At 25.9% G+C, this 20,664-nt stretch overlaps 4 protein-coding genes across 4 annotated transcripts in view; 1 reads left to right on the forward strand and 3 right to left on the reverse strand.

The window, feature by feature from the left end:
- Positions 1-20,664, forward strand: part of LOC147814401 (uncharacterized) — a 129,737-nt gene that overhangs the window by 45,503 nt on the left and 63,570 nt on the right. The gene's annotated exons all lie outside the window — the stretch shown is intronic.
- Positions 2,782-5,443, reverse strand: LOC122271145 (uncharacterized). The gene is made up of 3 exons (XM_043051393.3): positions 5,360-5,443; positions 4,497-4,547; positions 2,782-3,282 (listed from the first exon to the last, which is right to left on the reverse strand). Exons 1-3 carry the CDS (start codon positions 5,369-5,371, stop codon positions 2,806-2,808), a joined length of 540 nt encoding a protein of 179 aa, XP_042907327.2. The 5' UTR covers positions 5,372-5,443; the 3' UTR covers positions 2,782-2,805.
- LOC147814402 (uncharacterized) lies at positions 10,063-12,880 on the reverse strand. The gene is made up of 3 exons (XM_087155586.1): positions 12,716-12,880; positions 11,828-11,878; positions 10,063-10,622 (listed from the first exon to the last, which is right to left on the reverse strand). The coding sequence occupies exons 1-3, from the start codon at positions 12,725-12,727 to the stop codon at positions 10,146-10,148; spliced, it is 540 nt and encodes a 179-aa protein (XP_087011712.1). The 5' UTR covers positions 12,728-12,880; the 3' UTR covers positions 10,063-10,145.
- Positions 17,097-20,092, reverse strand: LOC147814403 (uncharacterized). Its single transcript, XM_087155587.1, has 3 exons — positions 20,002-20,092; positions 19,086-19,136; positions 17,097-17,870 (listed from the first exon to the last, which is right to left on the reverse strand). Exons 1-3 carry the CDS (start codon positions 20,011-20,013, stop codon positions 17,394-17,396), a joined length of 540 nt encoding a protein of 179 aa, XP_087011713.1. The 5' UTR covers positions 20,014-20,092; the 3' UTR covers positions 17,097-17,393.

The raw sequence follows: 20,664 nt of genomic DNA on the forward strand, positions 1-20,664 counted from the left end.
CTTATCTCAGAATAGCCAACTTTTTTATTCACTCAAGTGTTTCCTTTTGTTCCGTCAAAAATAAATTATCTGTTTCTAATTGTATTTTAGTTTTATTCACTAATATATCATATAATTAGCTTTTTAATTAAAAAATTTGAAGAAAAAAAACTACTAATCATGCATCTATTTTAATGCTTTACATTTTAGGTTATTTTTAATTCGAAATAACTATTTGAAGTAGAATTTTATTTTATTTTAATACCATTCGTAGGACAGGACCTTTCAAGCGTTTGAGTGGTTCGTTTACATGATTAATATTCCCTTCATCTCAGTTGAATTTTAATGCTTATTTGCAGAAAAATTTTATAAAAAATACCAAAAACCACTAAATGGTTTCTTCAAAATAAATATTAAAATTATTTTGAAATAAGGAAGTATGACGATAATAAAATTTTTTGAATGGTTGGATATAATTCAGTTTAATTCTTAAATATAAATTGATAATTATGTGGTATAACATTAAATTATTACGAAAATTACTGTCTCGAATGTACTTATGAGGTTAAAATTAGGTTCTGTTTGCGTATTTTATTAATAAAATTAAATTTAAACTTCAATTTAATGAATTCTTAACATTAACTGCTTATTATGAGGCTAGTTATTTATTGCTGGACAAAATTATGCTTAATAAATGTTTTTTTTGGGGGGGGGGAATTCATAATAATTGCAAAGAGCTCTTAAGATTCTTTTTTTAGAAAGCTTCATCTCCCTTATAGTCTTTTTGGAAAAAAAAATTTTCATGATTTCATTTGAATGGAAATATTTCCATCGTAACGTTTTATTAAGATTGCAGCAAATTAACACATTATTTTAGTTTGAGGTACCAGTATAAATATTCAACGTCGAACAGATTTATCTGTGACCCAAAAATCTTGAACGGGTTTTTATTAACTGAATATTTTATGTACTATTATAAGTCATTATCACTTGTTAAATTTCTCTAAAACATTAAATTTAGGTTTTTTGTCAATTCTTTGAAAAATATGTCCTTGAATATGAAATTAAATGAAAAAAGACAATTGTATCAAATTATATATGCATATAACGCATTTATCTATTTTGGAAGAATGAAGTATGAAAAAAAGGAGCACTAGATTTTGAAGTTTTTGAAAATATGACGCTAAATATGGCCATAACATAAACAGGCCTTTTCACCACCCTTCCGAAAAATCGGCCTTTTTTCACAGAGTAAAAAATTCCGAATCAAATTACAGCAAGAAGCTCTAGCACCCTGGATACATCATCCGTAAAATCCATATTATCGTAAAATTTTGCATACTAATTCTTACACTGATATTTAATTAATTAGTGTGATTCAATGATTTTACATTATTTATTACAGTAATAATTACGATGCATCAAAATTTTTGTTCTCTAAAATTATACTGTAAAAAGTTTGCCGGCACTCTGAGTGCCTTTAATTTTTGCATTAATTTGATCCTGAAGATTTACAATTCGGTGTTTTAAAAATATTTAGATTTTTTAATGTCACGAGCGGGGCAAGATGTATTCATTTTCATTAAAAACTAGTTACACAATTTCAATTTATTCATTCAATAATGTATGATAAATATATGTTGCAAAAATAAAATTTGTAAACAGTTATTATTTATGCAGTTTCTATTGAGAAAAATCCATATTTCTTGTTATGTGCTGAATAGCTAATATATATAATTTCTACTGTTTATTTATTTATTTTTGAAACAAATTTTTTTTTCATATTATACTAAATAGTGAGGAATCTTCAGTTCTTAATTTCATCAAAATGTAGTTCATTAACTTTTCAAAATAAAGGTTCATAGCATGAAATTGATACCAAGGCCCTTGAAATTCAAATATTTCAGTGTAAGCCCTGACTATTTCAGACAAACATTGTTTGTCCCACTGTTGCCACTCTCCAAAAAAAATTTTTTTAAAAACTACTATAAATTCAGTTTATTTGAATCTTTAACGGTTGATTGTCATATCTCTTAGTGTCAGAAAAATATTATATATATATATATATATATATATATATATATATATATATATATATATATATATATTTCGGGACTTTCATTTTCCGGAATTTTTAAATTTTTTTGTCTTTTTTTCCAGTTTTTTGTTATTTTTATTATTATTTTTCTCTTTTTTCACCTTTCTTCATTGTTCTGCAATTTTTCCCTTGTTTTCTCTACATTTTGATTGCTTCATTGTTATGATAATGTACATAAGCATAATTTTTAAAACACATGTGACTGAAGAAAGAGGCATAAATAATAAAATAAAGATGTTAGACCTTTCTTTCAGAGCAAAGAAAAAAAAATGTTCGTTATTTTTCAAATTGTTTCAGTGTTATGATAATGTACATAATCATAATTTTTAAAACACATGTGGCTAGAAGGAGAGGTATATATACCCAAAAAAGATGCTAGACCTATCATAAAATTATTTTGTAGAAGATTTAAATTCGAAAAAATATTTTCGCTTCCAAAAATTTATTCGAACTCTAAATTAAAAGAGGAGGGATAATTTAAATCATAAATAAATTTTTAATATTTTGCAATGTGAAAAACTATCCTTTGAATACTTGTATATTATGAGATATTAATAGACCGATGAATAACATTTCTAATTTACTCTAAGATTTTATGAAGATTATTTAACTTCTAAAAGAGTTTACAACAAACTGTGTCAGATAGATCTCAAACATAAAACAGCAACCATTTTACAAAAAAAAATAATAATAATTTTATTTCCTATTTATTTACACAAATTGTTGACTTAATAACCATATCTGGCATAAGGAAGAGTGCCTAATAATGCACTTGCTAATCCATATCCACCATATCCTGCACCATAACCAAGGCCATTATATCCAAGGCCATTGTATCCAAGGCCACCATAACCACCATACCCGTAGCCTAATCCAGCATTTCCAGCATAACCATGTCCTTGAGCAACATGACCATATCCAGCATATCCTCCATAGAGATGGCCATGAGCAGGGGCTGATGAGTGAATGTGAACGGCAGCTGGATTCTGGTTGGCAGTTCCTGGTTCGTTGGTCTTTACTTGAGCTCTGAAGCCACCGTGATCAGCTACGTAGTTGACCTGTCTGTGGATACCACGATCGTCTGTAAATCCGTAGCTTCCTGTCACATGACCACCAGTTCCGGATTCTTCTCTGTGTTGTTCACCATGTTTGTCTTTGATGCTGTAACCAAACTTGTAAGGCTTTGGTGCATGATGACCATGGTCCTATAAATAAAGTTAAAATGCAATTGGTTTTAGAAACTAATAATTAAATCTGACAAAACGCATAAGTGTAACTTTCACGTCATAAAATTCTTAGAACATATAAAAAAATTTATTCTAAAAGCAATTATAATCATTAAAATTCTCAAATCCATTAAAATTAATTGAAACTTCATAAAAAAATTGCATTTTATAACATTTTAAAAAGTATGCAAATCTCCCAAGTATTATCTCAAAACTTGATAGATTTGGATAAACTTAGCGAAACAAAAAGCAATCAATAACGAAAATTTCAGGCAAAGAATTTTCTAAATTCAATCTTTAAGTAATTGGTAAGGTGGTTAAATATTTATCATGATTTGAGCAAATCTTTCGTGAATCATTCAATTTATTAAAATTTTCAAGCAATTGAAATAAATGATCATTTGCTTTTTTTATATTTTCATAAAATGTTGTGTTCTTAATTTATTCCTTATTAAGATCAGATTTCATTAAAATTTAAGAAGTATAACCCCGTATTTCATCTTAAATTTAGTTATTTTTAATAATTTCTATTTTGTTTAATTAGTAATATTCGACTACATTCGTGACGATACTTGATTTGTTTTGTTGATGAGAATGAGATAATTACGTAGAAACATTCCTCACTAAAGTTTCAATTGATAAATGTTGGTTTCACTTAAATTTTTTATTTCTATGAAGCTTACATTGGAATCGGTAAAATTTAGTTTCAATTAGTTTATATTAATTTTCATTTAGCTCTGTACTTCCCTTTTTGATGTAAATAACAATATGAAACAGTATAGTAATTTATATTTAACTTATTTTAAAAAACGAAATGTCAGAGAAAAATTTGTTCACTGACGAGTAAAATGATAACTGCTAACATCAATCAAATTTTCTGTCATCAACATTATATTATAATAAGCATATTTTTAAAATATAATGAAATAGATTTCATTTTAAATATTTTTTATTCTAGAGTATTGATATTATTCAAAAAACAAAGTTTAAATGCATAGGTATATCTTTATAATTAATTTAAAGTTTCAGATAAAATAATCGCAAAGAAAAACTAAACTAAATTGATACAACTTTCAAAATTACATAAACTATAAGTAGATTATTACCAAAATACCAAAGACAATTTATTTATTGCTTTTGTTATTTATTCAACAAAATACTGTGAAATATTGATAAAAACATGCATATATTACCACAGGAGGGTGTGCAAAAGCAACAAGAATTATAGCAGATAAGATAACAACCTGTAAAAAATCAAAGAAAAATTATACCTAATTGCAATGCTATATTAAGGAATATTAAATAATTTTTTTGCGTAGTACTTATACAGCGGTGTTATTTTGGATAAAGTATGTATAGTACATGATTTTGGGCAATATTTATTATACATCATCTTGTATTTAGATAGCATTACTTATATTTACCTTTTGCTACTTATATTACATATACATCTTGCATTTATATTTATTTGCAAAGGCATATTGCGAGGGAATAAATTTATCAAAAATATCTGTTACTATTTGCCAAATATTATATCTTATACTTTTTTTTAACTATTTTTATCATAGAAGAAATTTTTAGCATCAAATGAATCTTAGCGAAGAACATCTTTTAAAAAAATATCTCATAATAAATGCCCTGAAATTTTTCTCTCCTGTCTATCTCATATTAATTAAGCATTAGTTTTTCTAATTACTTTCTTAATATTTTAAAACTAAAAGTTTTGAAAATACTTATATGTATTTCATACTAGAAGTGATTTTACGATTTTTAAATTTTCTTATTAACATACACATAATGAAAGTTTGGAAAAATTTCAAAGTTTACAATTTCTGTGACAAATGAATTTTTTAAAATGACAATACAATGCAAATATCTGAATTGAGCTTATTTAATTTTATTGAAATGGTATTTAAATGCTTTGCGAGTAGAAATTACTATTGAAAAACAAGTCTAAAATGATAAAAGTTCATACTGAAACCTTTTGAAAGTTAACGAAATAGAAATAAAGTATAAAATGGATCATATGTTTTTAAACAATGAAGAAAGTTCTTACCTGGGAAATCATATTGTACTGTCTTAAAGACCGATGAAAGATCTATGCTCAAAATCTTTTCTTCGAGTCATTTATATAGTTGTGGAAAAACATATTAATGCCTGTTTGACAAGAATTCAAATCATTTTAATGCTTCAATTATTCTGTTGAACTTGATCTTCATGTTGTTTTCTGGAACGTTACAGTCGTTAAAAATAACTCTATTTTCTTTACAAGTTTTGTAATACAATAATGAACCATTTATTGACAAGCATTTTTTTTATAATTCCTTACTTATACTAATGTATTTAATTTTCACTAAGAATCTTAAAATAAGAAATTCAGTAAAATTTATATCAATTTTCCTCATGGAATGGGAAAAAAATATAGTTCATAATAGAAAAAGGTATGTTGTAATATTTTATACAAACAAAAATTTATTTGAATGTTAAAAAACAAAAACAGTTTTCTTCACCGATTCCAAAAACATAAGGGAATTAAAAAAAACTAATAAGTCAATTTATTATATATATTACACCCTTAGTTACAAAATCACATTTTTTAAAAGAAACTAGGCATATTTCGTAGATTTTTAAATGCGTTAAAAAATTTCAAATTTGCAAAACGATAAAATGCTTTTTACTTCAAAAACTACTGTCACAAAATTCATCTCGAAACATTTTACACAAAATATGCATTTCATCTATAATGTTTTCCAGTAAAATTACTCTAATTTCGAGTTTTCTAAGTGAAAGAATGAAGTATTCAGTGATTATTGAGAGTACAGAAATTTATTTTATGAATTTTCTCTACAAAACCTATAATTTTTAAACAGTGAAATAATTTATGGGATTCTCCTGTAATATCGGGCTGTATCTATTTGTTTTCTGCCAGTTGTTTCTTCAGCAGTTTCCAGAAATACCAACAAAACTCAGAGTTTTTTTCCAATGAAAACATAACAAACAATTTAATGTTTAAGTTCATAATATAATGGTGAATTTAGTAAACAATTTAACAAAATGCATTGCAAGAGCTTTATTTTTAATAAGGGAACCTTTTATATCTGCCTCTTAATAAATTAGTCTGTTTCACACTCAAAATAATTTATTTGATATGTTTGTAAATCATTTTACTCAATTTCAAAACGACGTCTATAGCTATAGAAGAATGAAAAAAAATATTTGGCAGTCTTTTTTAAAAAAATGTGTTTTAATTGGGTACTTGTACTTCAGAAGGAGCTGAACTGTCCCCCATTATCGAGCAAACAGATCCCTAGTTACGTGGTGTTAACATTAACGTGAGAGCTTGAAGCACATTTCGATATTTAAAATAACTGCACAGTGATGAATTGGGCAGACAGTTTTACAAAAAAAGGATTTCTAATGTAAGGATTTCCATCAAATCTCGAAAGAGAAAAGAAATGGGTAATAAGTTGCAGAAGATATAACTGGCAGCCTGGAAGTGGACCTCGCTTATATGAGGTAAATACTCATTTATTTAAAATGAATTACATTTATTTACTTATATATGCAGTATACAAACGACCTTGCGTTGTTAGAACTATATGCTTGTTTTTGTCTGTTTCTTTAAAAATAAATAAGTGAATTACTTTTCCGGGTTACTTGAATTGTTCAGCTCCAATTATATATCCAGTATAAGGATTTTAATTGAAAATTGCATTAAGAAAATATTTATTTAAAATATGACCTTTTAACAATATTTCCTAATTAATTTAGCAATTTTGAGCGTTTGTGAGGAATAAAATCAAATAAATTAAGACAAGAGATTGGCTAAATAAGTATTCGCTAAACTTATCTCAGAATAGCCAACTTTTGTATTCACTCTTAAGTGTTTCCTTTTGTTCCGTCAAAAATAAATTATCTGTTTCTAATTGTATTTTAGTTTTATTCACTAATATATCATATAATTAGCTTTTTAATTAAAAAATTTGAAGAAAAAAAACTACTAATCATGCATCTATTTTAATGCTTTACATTTTAGGTTATTTTTAATTCGAAATAACTATTTGAAGTAGAATTTTATTTTATTTTAATACCATTCGTAGGACAGGACCTTTCAAGCGTTTGAGTGGTTCGTTTACATCATTAATATTCCCTTCATCTCAGTTGAATTTTAATACTTATTTGCAGAAAAACTTTATAAAAAATACCAAAAACCACTAAATGGTTTCTTCAAAATAAATATTAAAATTATTTTGAAATAAGGAAGTATGACGATAGTAAAATTTTTTGAATGGTTGGATATAATTCAGTTTAATTCTTAAATATAAATTGATAATTATGTGGTATAACATTAAATTATTACGAAAATTACTGTCTCGAATGTACTTATGAGGTTAAAATTAGGTTCTGTTTGCGTATTTTATTAATAAAATTAAATTTAAACATCAATTTAAAGAATTGTTAACATTAACTGCTTATTATGAGGCTAGTTATTTATTGCTGGACAAAATTATGCTTAATAAATGTTTTTTTTTTTTGGGGGGGGGGAATTCATAATAATTGCAAACAGCTCTTAAGATTCTTTTTTTAGAAAGCTTCATCTCCCTTATAGTCTTTTTGGAAAAAAATCCCTTTAAAACTGTACTTTTTATCACTGGTCTTGTAAGAAATATTGAAAAGCTTTGAACGAATTCGTAGTAGTCATTATACAGTGTATATTATTATCGCAAATAGGAAATCTTAAAAATGATTAATTTTCATGATTTCATTTGAATGGAAATATTTCCATCGTAACGTTTTATTAAGATTGCAGCAAATTAACACATTATTTTAGTTTGAGGTACCAGTATAAATAGTCAACGTCGAACAGATTTATCTGTGACCCAAAAATCTTGAACGGGTTTTTATTAACTGAATATTTTATGTACTATTATAAGTCATTATCACTTGTTAAATTTCTCTAAAACATTTAATTTAGGTTTTTTGTCAATTCTTTGAAAAATATGTCCTTGAATATGAAATTAAATGAAAAAAGACAATTGTATCAAATTATATATGCATATAAAAACGCATTTATCTATTTTGGAAGAATGAAGTATGAAAAAAAGGAGCACTAGATTTTGAAGTTTTTGAAAATATGACGCTAAATATGGCCATAACATAAACAGGCCTTTTCACCACCCTTCCGAAAAATCGGCCTTTTTTCACAGAGTAAAAAATTCCGAATCAATTTACAGCAAGAAGCTCTAGCACCCTTGGTACATCATCCGTAAAATCCATATTATCGTAAAATTTTGCATACTAATTCTTACACTGATATTTAATTAATTAGTGTGATTCAATGATTTTACATCATTTATTACAGTAATAATTACGATGCATCAAAATTTTTGTTCTTTAAAATTATACTGTAAAAAGTTTGCCGGCACTCTGAGTGCCTTTAATTTTTGCATTAATTTGATCCTGAAGATTTACAATTCGGTGTTTTAAAAATATTTAGATTTTTTAATGTCATGAGCGGGGCAAGATGTATTCATTTTCATTAAAAACTAGTTACATAATTTCAATTTATTCATTCAATAATGAATGATAAATATATGTTGCAAAAATAAAGTTTGTAAACAGTTATTATTTATGCAGTTTCTATTGAGAAAAATCCATATTTCTTGTTATGTGCTGGATAGCTAATATATATAATTTCTACTGTTTATTTATTTATTTTTGAAACAAAATTATTTTTTTTCATATTATACTAAATAGTAAGGAATCTTCAGTTCGTAATTTCATCAAAATGTAGTTCATTAACTTTTCAAAATAAAGGTTCATAGCATGAAATTGATACCAAGGCCCTTGAAATTCAAATATTTCAGTGTAAGCCCTGACTATTTCAGACAAACATTGTTTGTCCCACTGTTGCCACTCTCCAAAAAAAATTTTTTTAAAAACTACTATAAATTTAGTTTATTTGAATCTTTAACGGTTGATTGTCATATCTCTTAGTGTCAGAAAAATATTATATATATATATATATATATATATATATATATATATATATATATATATATATATATATATATATATATATATATATATATATATATATATATATATATATATATATATATATAATATTTTTCTATAATAATCGGAATTTTTAAATTTTTTTGTCTTTTTTTCCAGTTTTTTGTTATTTTTATTATTATTTTTCTCTTTTTTCCCCTTTCTTCATTGTTCTGCAATTTTTCCCTTGTTTTCTCTACATTTTGATTGCTTCAGTGTTATGATAATGTACATAAGCATAATTTTTAAAACACATGTGACTGAAGAAAGAGGCATAAATAATAAAATAAAGATGTTAGACCTTTCTTTCAGAGCAAAGAAAAAAAATATTCGTTATTTTTCAAATTGTTTCAGTGTTATGAAAATGTACATAATCATAATTTTTAAAACACATGTGGCTGGAAGGAGAGGTATATATACCCAAAAAAGATGTTAGACCTATCATAAAATTATCTTGTAGAAGATTTAAATTCGAAAAAATATTTTCGTTTCCAAAAATTTATTCGAACTCTAAATTAAAAGAGGAGGGATAATTTAAATCATAAATAAATTTTTAATATTTTGCAATGTGAAAAACTATCCTTGGAATACTTGTATATTATGAGATATTAATAGACCGATGAATAACATTTCTAATTTACTCTAAGATTTTATGAAGATTATTTAACTTCTAAAAGAGTTTACAATAAACTGTGTCAGATAGATCTCAAACATAAAAGAGCAACCATTTTACAAAAAAAAATAATAATAATTTTATTTCCTATTTATTTACACAAATTGTTGACTTAATAACCATATCTAGCATAAGGAAGAGTGCCTAATAATGCACTTGCTAATCCATATCCACCATATCCTGCACCATAACCAAGGCCATTATATCCAAGGCCATTGTATCCAAGGCCACCATAACCACCATACCCGTAGCCTAATCCAGCATTTCCAGCATAACCATGTCCTTGAGTAACATGACCATATCCAGCATATCCTCCATAGAGATGGCCATGAGCAGGGGCTGATGAATGAATGTGAACGGCAGCTGGATTCTGGTTGGCGGTTCCTGGCTCGTTAGTTTTGACTTGGGCTCTGAAGCCACCGTGGTCAGCCACGTAGTTGACCTGTCTGTGGATACCGCGGTCATCTGTAAATCCGTAGCTTCCTGTCACATGACCACCAGCTCCGGATTCTTCTTTGTGTTGTTCGCCATGTTTGTCTTTGACGCTGTATCCAAACTTGTAAGGCTTTGGTGCATGATGACCATGGTCCTATAAATAGCGTTAAAATTGAATTGGTTATAAAAACCAATAATTATATCTGATAAAACTCGTAAGTGTAACTTTTACATCACAAAATTCTTGGAACATATAAAAAAAATTTACTTAAAGCTATTATATTCATTAAAATGCTCAAATCCATTAAAATTAATTTAAACTTCATGAAAAAAATTTCTTTTTTAAAATTGCACAATATGGCATTTTAAAAAGTATGTTAATCTCCCAAACATTATCTCAGAACTTGATAGATTTGGATATAGGATATATTTAGCGAAACAAAAAGCCATCAATAACGAAAATTTCAGTCAAAAAATTTTCTAAATTCAATCCTTTAGTAATTGGTAAGGTATAATTTCTGCAAAACATTTAAAATCACTCAATTTATCAACATTTTCAAGTAATTAAAATAAATGATCATTTTCTTTTTTTTTTATTTTCATAAAATTTTGTGTTCTTAATTTATTCTTTATTAAGATCACATCTCATTAAAATTTAAGAAATATAACCACGTATTTCATCTTAATTTTAGATATATTTAATAATTTCTATTTTGTTTTACTTGTAATATTCTACTACATTCGTGACGATAATGAGAATGAACTAATTACAGAAAAGTATTCCTCACTAAAGTGTCAATTGATAAATGTTGGTTTCACTCAAGTTTTTTTTAATGAAGCTTACATTGGAATTGGCAGAATCTATCTTCAATTAGTTTTATATTAATTTTCATTTAGTTCAATGTGTTTTTCTTTTTCATTTAAATAACAATATTAAACTACATAGTAATTTACATTTAACTTATTTTATAAATTGAAATGGCAGAGTTAAATTTGTTCACTGAAGAGTAATTTCAACTGATAACTGTTAACATCAATCAAATTTTCAATCAATTTTTTACATTATAATAAAAATAATTTAAAACTATAATGAAATAGATTGCATTTTAAATGTTTTTTATTCTAGTGTTTAGATATTATTCAAAAAACAAAGTTTAAATACATAGGTATATATTTATAATTAATTTAAAGTTTTAGATAAGATAATCGCATAGAAAAACTAAACTAAATTTATACAACTTCCAAAATTACATAAACTATGAGTTGATTATTACCAAAATACCAGGGCAATTTTTTATTGCTTTTATTATTTATTCAACAAAATACTGAAAAATATTGATAAAAACATTTATATATTACCACAGGAGGGTGTGCAAAAGCAACAAGAGTTATAGCAGACAAGATAACAACCTGCAAAAAGCAAAGATAAATTATACCACGAATGCAATGCTGTATTAAGGAATATTAAATAATTTTTTGAGCAATCTATACAACAGTGTTATTTTGGAAAAAGTATGTGTTTGACAGAATTTTTAAACATAAATTTTTTATATAAAATCTCAGTTAACAGATAACTTTCTCAGATAACTTTTTCAGATAACACTACTTATATTTACTTTTCGCTACTTATATTACTTATACATCTTGCATTTATATTTATTTACAATTGCGTACTGAGAGTAAATAAATTTATCGAAAAAAACTGTTACTATTTTCTGAATATTATATGTTATACTTTTTTCTTACTATTTTTATCATGGAAGAAATTTTTAGCATCAAATAGCTATTAGCGAAGAACATTCTTTAAAAAATACCTCGTATTAAATGCTCTGAAATTTTTCTCTCCTGCCTATCTCATATTAATTAAGCATTAATTTTTCTAATTACTATCTTAATATTTTAAAACAAAAAGTTTTGAAAACACTTATATGTATTTCATACTAGAAGTGATTTTACGATTTTTAAATTTTCTTATTAACATACACACAATGAAAGTTTGGAAAAATTTCAAAGTTTACAATTTCTGTGACAAATGAATTTTTTAAAATGACAATACAATGTAAATATCTGAATTAAGCTTATTTAATTTTATTGAAATGGTATTTAAATGCATTGCAAGTAGAAATTACTATTGAAAAACAAGTCAAAAATGATAAAAGTTCATACTTAAACCTTTTGAAAGTTAACGAAATAGAAAAAAAGTATAAAATGGATCAAATGTTTTTAAACAATGAACAAAGTTTCTACCTGGGAAATCATATTGTACTGTCTTAAAGACCGATGAAAGATCTATGCTCAAAATCTTTTCTTCGAGTCATTTATATAGTTGTGGAAAAACATATTAATGCCTGTTTGACAAGAATTCAAATCATTTTAATGCTTCAATTATTCTGTTGAACTTGATCTTCATGTTGTTTTCTGGAACGTTACAGTCGTTAAAAATAACTCTATTTTCTTTACAAGTTTTGTAATACAATAATGAACCATTTATTGACAAGCATTTTTTTTATAATTCCTTACTTATACTAATGTATTTAATTTTCACTAAGAATCTTAAAATAAGAAATTCAGTAAAATTTATATCAATTTTCCTCATGGAATGGGAAAAAAATATAGTTCATAATAGAAAAAGGTATGTTGTAATATTTTATGCAAACAAAAATTTATTTGAATGTTAAAAAACAAAAACAGTTTTCTTCACCGATTCCAAAAACATAAGAGAATTAAAAAAAACTAATAAGTCAATTTATTACATAAATTGCACCCTTAGTTACAAAATCACATTTTTTAAAAGAAACTAGGCATATTTCGTAGATTTTTAAATGCGTTAAAAAATTTCAAATTTGCAAAACGATAAAATGCTTTTCACTTCAAAAACTACTGTCACAAAATTCATCTCGAAACATTTTACACAAAATATGCATTTCATCTATAATGTTTTCCAGTAAAATTACTCTAATTTCGAGTTTTCTAAGTGAAAGAATGAAGTATTCAGTGATTATTGAGAGTACAGAAATTTATTTTATGAATTTTCTCTACAAAACCTATAATTTTTAAACAGTGAAATAATTTATGGGATTCTCCTGTAATATCGGGCTGTATCTATTTGTTTTCTGCCAGTTGTTTCTTCAGCAGTTTCCAGAAATACCAACAAAACTCAGAGTTTTTTTCCAAAGAAAACATAACAAACAATTTAATGTTTAAGTTCATAATATAATGTTGAATTTAGAAAACAATTTAACAAAATGCATTGCAAGAGCTTTATTTTTAATAAGGGAACCTTTTATATCTGCCTCTTAATAAATTAGTCTGTTTCACACTCAAAACAATTTATTTGATATGTTTGTAAATCATTTTACTCAATTTCAAAACGACGTCTATAGCTATAGAAGAATGAAAAAAAATATTTGGCAGTCTTTTTTAAAAAAATGTGTTTTAATTGGGTACTTGTACTTCAGAAGGAGCTGAACTGTCCCCCATTATCGAGCAAACAGATCCCTAGTTACGTGGTGTTAACATTAACGTGAGAGCTTGAAGCACATTTCGATACTTAAAATAACTGCACAGTGATGAATTGGGCAGACAGTTTTACAAAAAAAGGATTTCTAATGTAAGGATTTCCATCAAATCTCGAAAGAGAGAAGAAATGGGTAATAAGTTGCAGAAGATATAACTGGCAGCCTGGAAGTTGACCTCGCTTATATGAGGTAAATACTCATTTATTTAAAATGAATTACATTTATTTACTTATATATGCAGTATATAAACGACCTTGCGTTGTTAGAACTAAATGCTTGTTTTTGTCTGTTTCTTTAAAAATAAATAAGTGAATTACTTTTCCGGGATACTTGAATTATTCAGCTCCAATTATATATCCAGTATAAGGATTTTAATTGAAAATTGCATTAAGTAAATATTTATTTAAAATATGACCTTTTAACAATATTTCCTAATTAATTTAGCAATTTTGAGCGTTTGTGAGGAATAAAATCAAATAAATTAAGACAAGAGATTGGCTAAATAAGTATTCGCTAAACTTATCTCATAATAGCCAACTTTTGTATTCACTCTTAAGTGTTTCCTTTTGTTCCGTCAAAAATAAATTATCTGTTTCTAATTGTATTTTAGTTTTATTCACTAATATATCATATAATTAGCTTTTTAATTAAAAAATTTGAAGAAAAAAAACTACTAATCATGCATCTATTTTAATGCTTTACATTTTAGGTTATTTTTAATTCGAAATAACTATTTGAAGTAGAATTTTATTTTATTTTAAAACCATTCGTAGGACAGGACCTTTCAAGCGTTTGAGTGGTTCGTTTACATCATTAATATTCCCTTCATCTCAGTTGAATTTTAATACTTATTTGCAGAAAAACTTTATAAAAAATACCAAAAACCACTAAATGGTTTCTTCAAAATAAATATTAAAATTATTTTGAAATAAGGAAGTATGACGATAATAAAATTTTTTGAATGGTTGGATATAATTCAGTTTAATTCTTAAATATAAATTGATAATTATGTGGTATAACATTAAATTATTACAAAAATTACTGTCTGGAATGTACTTATTAGGTTAAAATTAGGTTCTGTTTGCGTATTTTATTAATAAAATTAAATTTAAACATCAAGTTAATGAATTGTTAACATTAACTGCTTATTATGAGGCTAGTTATTTATTGCTGGACAAAATTATGCTTAATAAATGTTTTTTTTTTTGGGGGGGGGGGAATTCATAATAATTGCAAACAGCTCTTAAGATTCTTTTTTTAGAAAGCTTCATCTCCCTTATAGTCTTTTTGGAAAAAAATCCCTTTAAAACTGTACTTTTTATCACTGTTCTTGTAAGAAATATTGAAAAGCTTTGAACGAATTCGTAGTAGTCATTATACAGTGTATATTATTATCGCAAATGGGAAATCTTAAAAATGATTAATTTTCATGATTTCATTTGAATGGAAATATTTCCATCGTAACGTTTTATTAAGATTGCAGCAAATTAAAACATTATTTTAGTTTGAGGTACCAGTATAAATATTCAACGTCGAACAGATTTATCTGTGACCCAAAAATCTTGAACGGGTTTTTATTAACTGAATATTTTATTTACTATTATAAGTCATTATCACTTGTTAAATTTCTCTAAAACATTAAATTTAGGTTTTTTGTCAATTCTTTGAAAAATATGTCCTTGAATATGAAATTAAATGAAAAAAGACAATTGTGTCAAATTATATATGCATATAAAAACGCATTTATCTATTTTGGAAGAATGAAGTATGAAAAAAAGGAGCACTAGATTTTGAAGTTTTTGAAAATAAGATGCTAAATATGGCCATAACATAAACAGGCCTTTTCACCACCCTTCCGAAAAATCGGCCTTTTTTCACTGAGTAAAAAATTCCGAATCAAATTACAGCAAGAAGCTCTAGCACCCTGGGTACATCATCCGTAAAATCCATATTATCGTAAAATTTTGCATACTAATTCTTACACTGATATTTAATTAATTAGTGTGATTCAATGATTTTACATCATTTATTACAGTAATAATTACGATGCATCAAAATTTTTGTTCTTTAAAATTATACTGTAAAAAGTTTGCCGGCACTCTGAGTGTCTTTAATTTTTGCATTAATTTGATCCTGAAGATTTACAATTCGGTGTTTTAAAAATATTTAGATTTTTTAATGTCACGAGCGGGGCAAGATGTATTCATTTTCATTAAAAACTAGTTACATAATTTCAATTTATTCATTCAATAATGAATGATAAATATATGTTGCAAAAATAAAATTTGTAAACAGTTATTATTTATGCAGTTTCTATTGAGAAAAATCCATATTTCTTGTTATGTGCTGGATAGCTAATATATATAATTTCTACTGTTTATTTATTTATTTTTGAAACAAATTTTTTTTTCATATTATACTAAATAGTAAGGAATCTTCAGTTCGTAATTTCATCAAAATGTAGTTCATTAACTTTTCAAAATAAAGGTTCATAGCGAGAAATTGATACCAAAGCCCTTGAAATTCAAATATTTCAGTGTAAGCCCTGACTATTTCAGACAAGCATTGTTTGTCCCACTGTTGCCACTCTCCAAAAATAAATTTGTTAAAAACTACTATAAATTCAGTTTATTTGAATCTTTAACGGTTAATTGTCATATCTCTTAGTGTCAGAAAAATATTATATATATATATTTCGGGACTTTCATTTTCCGGAATTTTTAAATTTTTTTGTCTTTTTTTCCAGTTTTTTGTTATTTTTATTATTATTTTTCTCTTTTTTCCCCTTTCTTCATTGTTCTGCAATTTTTCCCTTGTTTTCTCTACATTTTGATTGCTTCAGTGTTATGATAATGTACATAAGCATAATTTTTAAAACACATGTGACTGAAGAAAGAGGCATAAATAATAAAATAAAGATGTTAGACCTTTCTTTCAGAGCAAAGAAAAAAAATGTTCGTTATTTTTCAAATTGTTTCAGTGTTATGATAATGTACATAATCATAATTTTTAAAACACATGTGGCTGGAAGGAGAGGTATATATACCCAAAAAAGATGCTAGACCTATCATAAAATTATTTTGTAGAAGATTTAAATTCGAAAAAATATTTTCGTTTCCAAAAATTTATTCGAACTCTAAATTAAAAGAGGAGGGATAATTTAAATCATAAATTTTTAATATTTTGCAATGTGAAAAACTATCTATGGAATACTTGTATATTATGAGATATTAATAGACCGATGAATAACATTTCTAATTTACTCTAAGATTTTATGAAGATTATTTAACTTCTAAAAGAGTTTACAATAAACTGTGTCAGATAGATCTCAAACATAAAAGAGCAACCATTTTACAAAAAAAAATAATAATAATTTTATTTCCTATTTATTTACACAAATTGTTGACTTAATAACCATATCTGGCATAAGGAAGAGTGCCTAATAATGCACTTGCTAATCCATATCCACCATATCCTGCACCATATCCAAGGCCATTATATCCAAGGCCATTGTATCCAAGGCCACCATAACCACCATACCCGTAGCCTAATCCAGCATTTCCAGCATAACCATGTCCTTCAGCAACATGACCATATCCAGCATATCCTCCATAGAGATGGCCATGAGCGGGAGCTGATGAGTGAATGTGAACGGCAGCTGGATTCTGGTTGGCAGTTCCTGGTTCGTTGGTCTTGACTTGAGCTCTGAAGCCACCGTGATCAGCTACGTAGTTGACCTGTCTGTGGATACCACGATCGTCTGTAAATCCGTAGCTTCCTGTCACATGACCACCAGTTCCGGATTCTTCTCTGTGTTGTTCACCATGTTTGTCTTTGATGCTGTAACCAAACTTGTAAGGCTTTGGTGCATGATGACCATGGTCCTATAAATAAAGTTAAAATGCAATTGGTTTTAAAAACTAATAATTATATCTGACAAAACGCATAAGTGTAACTTTCACGTCCTAAAATTCTTAGAACATATAAAAAAATTTATTCTAAAAGCAATTATAATCATTAAAATGCTCAAATCCATTAAAATTAATTGAAACTTCATAAAAAAAATTGCATTTTATAACATTTTAAAAAGTATGTAAATCTCCCAAGTATTATCTAAAAACTTGATAGATTTGGATAAACTTAGCGAAACAAAAAGCAATCAATAACGAAAATTTCAGGCAAAGAATTTTCTAAATTCAATCTTTAAGTAATTGGTAAGGTGGTTAAATATTTATCATGATTTGAGCAAAACTTTCGTGAATCATTCAATTTATTAAAATTTTCAAGCAATTGAAATAAATGATCATTTGCTTTTTTTATATTTTCATAAAATGTTGTGTTCTTAATTTATTTCTTATTAAGATCAGATTTCATTAAAATTTAAGAAGTATAACTCCGTACTTCATCTTAATTTTAGTTATTTTTAATAATTTCTATTTTGTTTAATTAGTAATATTCGACTACATTCGTGACGATACTTGATTTGTTTTGTTGATGAGAATGAGATAATTACGTAGAAAAATTCCTCACTAAAGTTTCAATTGATAAATGTTGGTTTCACTTAAATTTTTTATTTCTATGAAGCTTACATTGGAATCGGTCAAATTTAGTTTCAATTAGTTTATATTAATTTTCATTTATCTCAGTGCTTCCCTTTTTGATATAAATAACAATATGAAACAGTATAGTAATTTATATTTAACTTATTTTATAAAACGAAATGTCAGAGAAAAATTTGTTCACTGACGAGTAAAATGATAACTGCTAACATCAATCAAATTTTCTGTCATCGACATTATATTATAATAAGCATATTTTAAAAATATAATGACATAGATTTCATTTTAAATATTTTTTATTCTAGAGTATTGATATTATTCAAAAAACAAAGTTTAAATGCATAGGTATATCTTTATAATTAATTTAAAGTTTCAGATAAAATAATCGCAAAGAAAAACTAAACTAAATTGATACAACTTTCAAAATTACATAAACTATGAGTAGATTATTACCAAAATACCAAAGACAATTTATTTATTGCTTTTGTTATTTATTCAACAAAATACTGTGAAATATTGATAAAAACATGTATATATTACCACAGGAGGGTGTGCAAAAGCAACAAGAATTATAGCAGATAAGATAACAACCTGTAAAAAATCAAAGAAAAATTATACCTAATTGCAATGCTATATTAAGGAATATTAAATAATTTTTTTGCGTAGTACTTATAAAGCGGTGTTATTTTGGATAAAGTATGTAATGTACATGATTTTGGGCAATATTTATCATACATCATCTTGTATTTAGATAGCATAACTTATATTTACCTTTTGTTACTTAAATTACATATACATCTTGCATTTATATTTATTTGCAAAGGCATATTGCGAGGGAATAAATTTATAAAAAATATCTGTTACTATTTGCCAAATATTATATCTTATACTTTTTTTAACTATTTTTATCATGGAAGAAATTTTTAGCATCAAATGAATCTTAGCGAAGAACATCTTTTAAAAAAATATCTCATAATTAATGCCCTGAAATTTTTCTCTCCTGTCTATCTCATATTAATTGAGCATTAATTTCTCGAATTACTTCCTTGATATTTTTGAAAAAAAAATTTTGAAAACACTTATATGTATTTTATCTAAAATTTGTAGATATACGTATACCTAAAGCATGCAAACATTTATACTAGAAGTGGTTTTGCGATTTTTTAATTTTCTTACACAATAAATACATGCACACAATAAAAGTTCAGCAAAATTTCAAAGTTTGCAAATTTTATGACAAATATGTTTTTCGAAAATTACAATGCAAAGTAAATATCTAAATTCAATTTTTTTAATTAAATTGAAATGGTATTTAAATGCATTGCAAGTAGAAATTACTATCGAAAAACAATCAAAAATGATAAAACGTTCATACTGAAACCTTTTGAAAGTTAACGAAATAGAAATAAAGTATAAAATGGATCATATGTTTTTAAACAATGAGCAAAGTTCTTACCTGGGAAATCATATTGTACTGTCTTAAAGACCGATGAAAGATCTATGCTCAAAATCTTTTCTTCGAGTCATTTATATAGTTGTGGAAAAACATATTAATGCCTGTTTGACAAGAATTCAAATCATTTTAATGCTTCAATTATTCTGTTGAACTTGTTCTTCATGTTGTTTTCTGGAACGTTACAGCCGTTAAAAATAACTCTAATTTCTTTGCAAGTTCTGTAATACAATAATGAACCATTTATTGACAAGCATTTTTTTTATAATTGCTTACTTATACTAATGTATTATCATTTTCACTAAGAATCTTAAAATGAGAAATTCAGTAACACTTATATCAAATTTCTTCATGAAATACGAAAAAAATACATTTCATCGTAGAAAAAGATATGTTGTAATATTTTATACAAACAAAAATTGATTTGAATATTAAAAAAACAAAAACAGTTTTCTTCACTGATTCCTGAAACATAAAACAATTTTAAAAAAAACTTATAAGTCAATTCATTGCATATATTGTTCCCTTAGTTACAAAATCGCATTTTTTAAACAAAACTAGGCATATTTTGTAGATTTTTGAATGTGTTATAAGTATCAGAGATTATTGAGAGCATGGAAATTTATTTTATGAATTTTCTCTACAAAACCTATAATTTTTAAGCAG

The sequence above is a fragment of the Parasteatoda tepidariorum genome, chromosome 2 (genome assembly GCF_982258835.1).
Source record: "Parasteatoda tepidariorum strain Cologne lab strain chromosome 2, Ptep-v5.0, whole genome shotgun sequence".
NCBI lineage: Eukaryota > Metazoa > Arthropoda > Arachnida > Araneae > Theridiidae > Parasteatoda > Parasteatoda tepidariorum.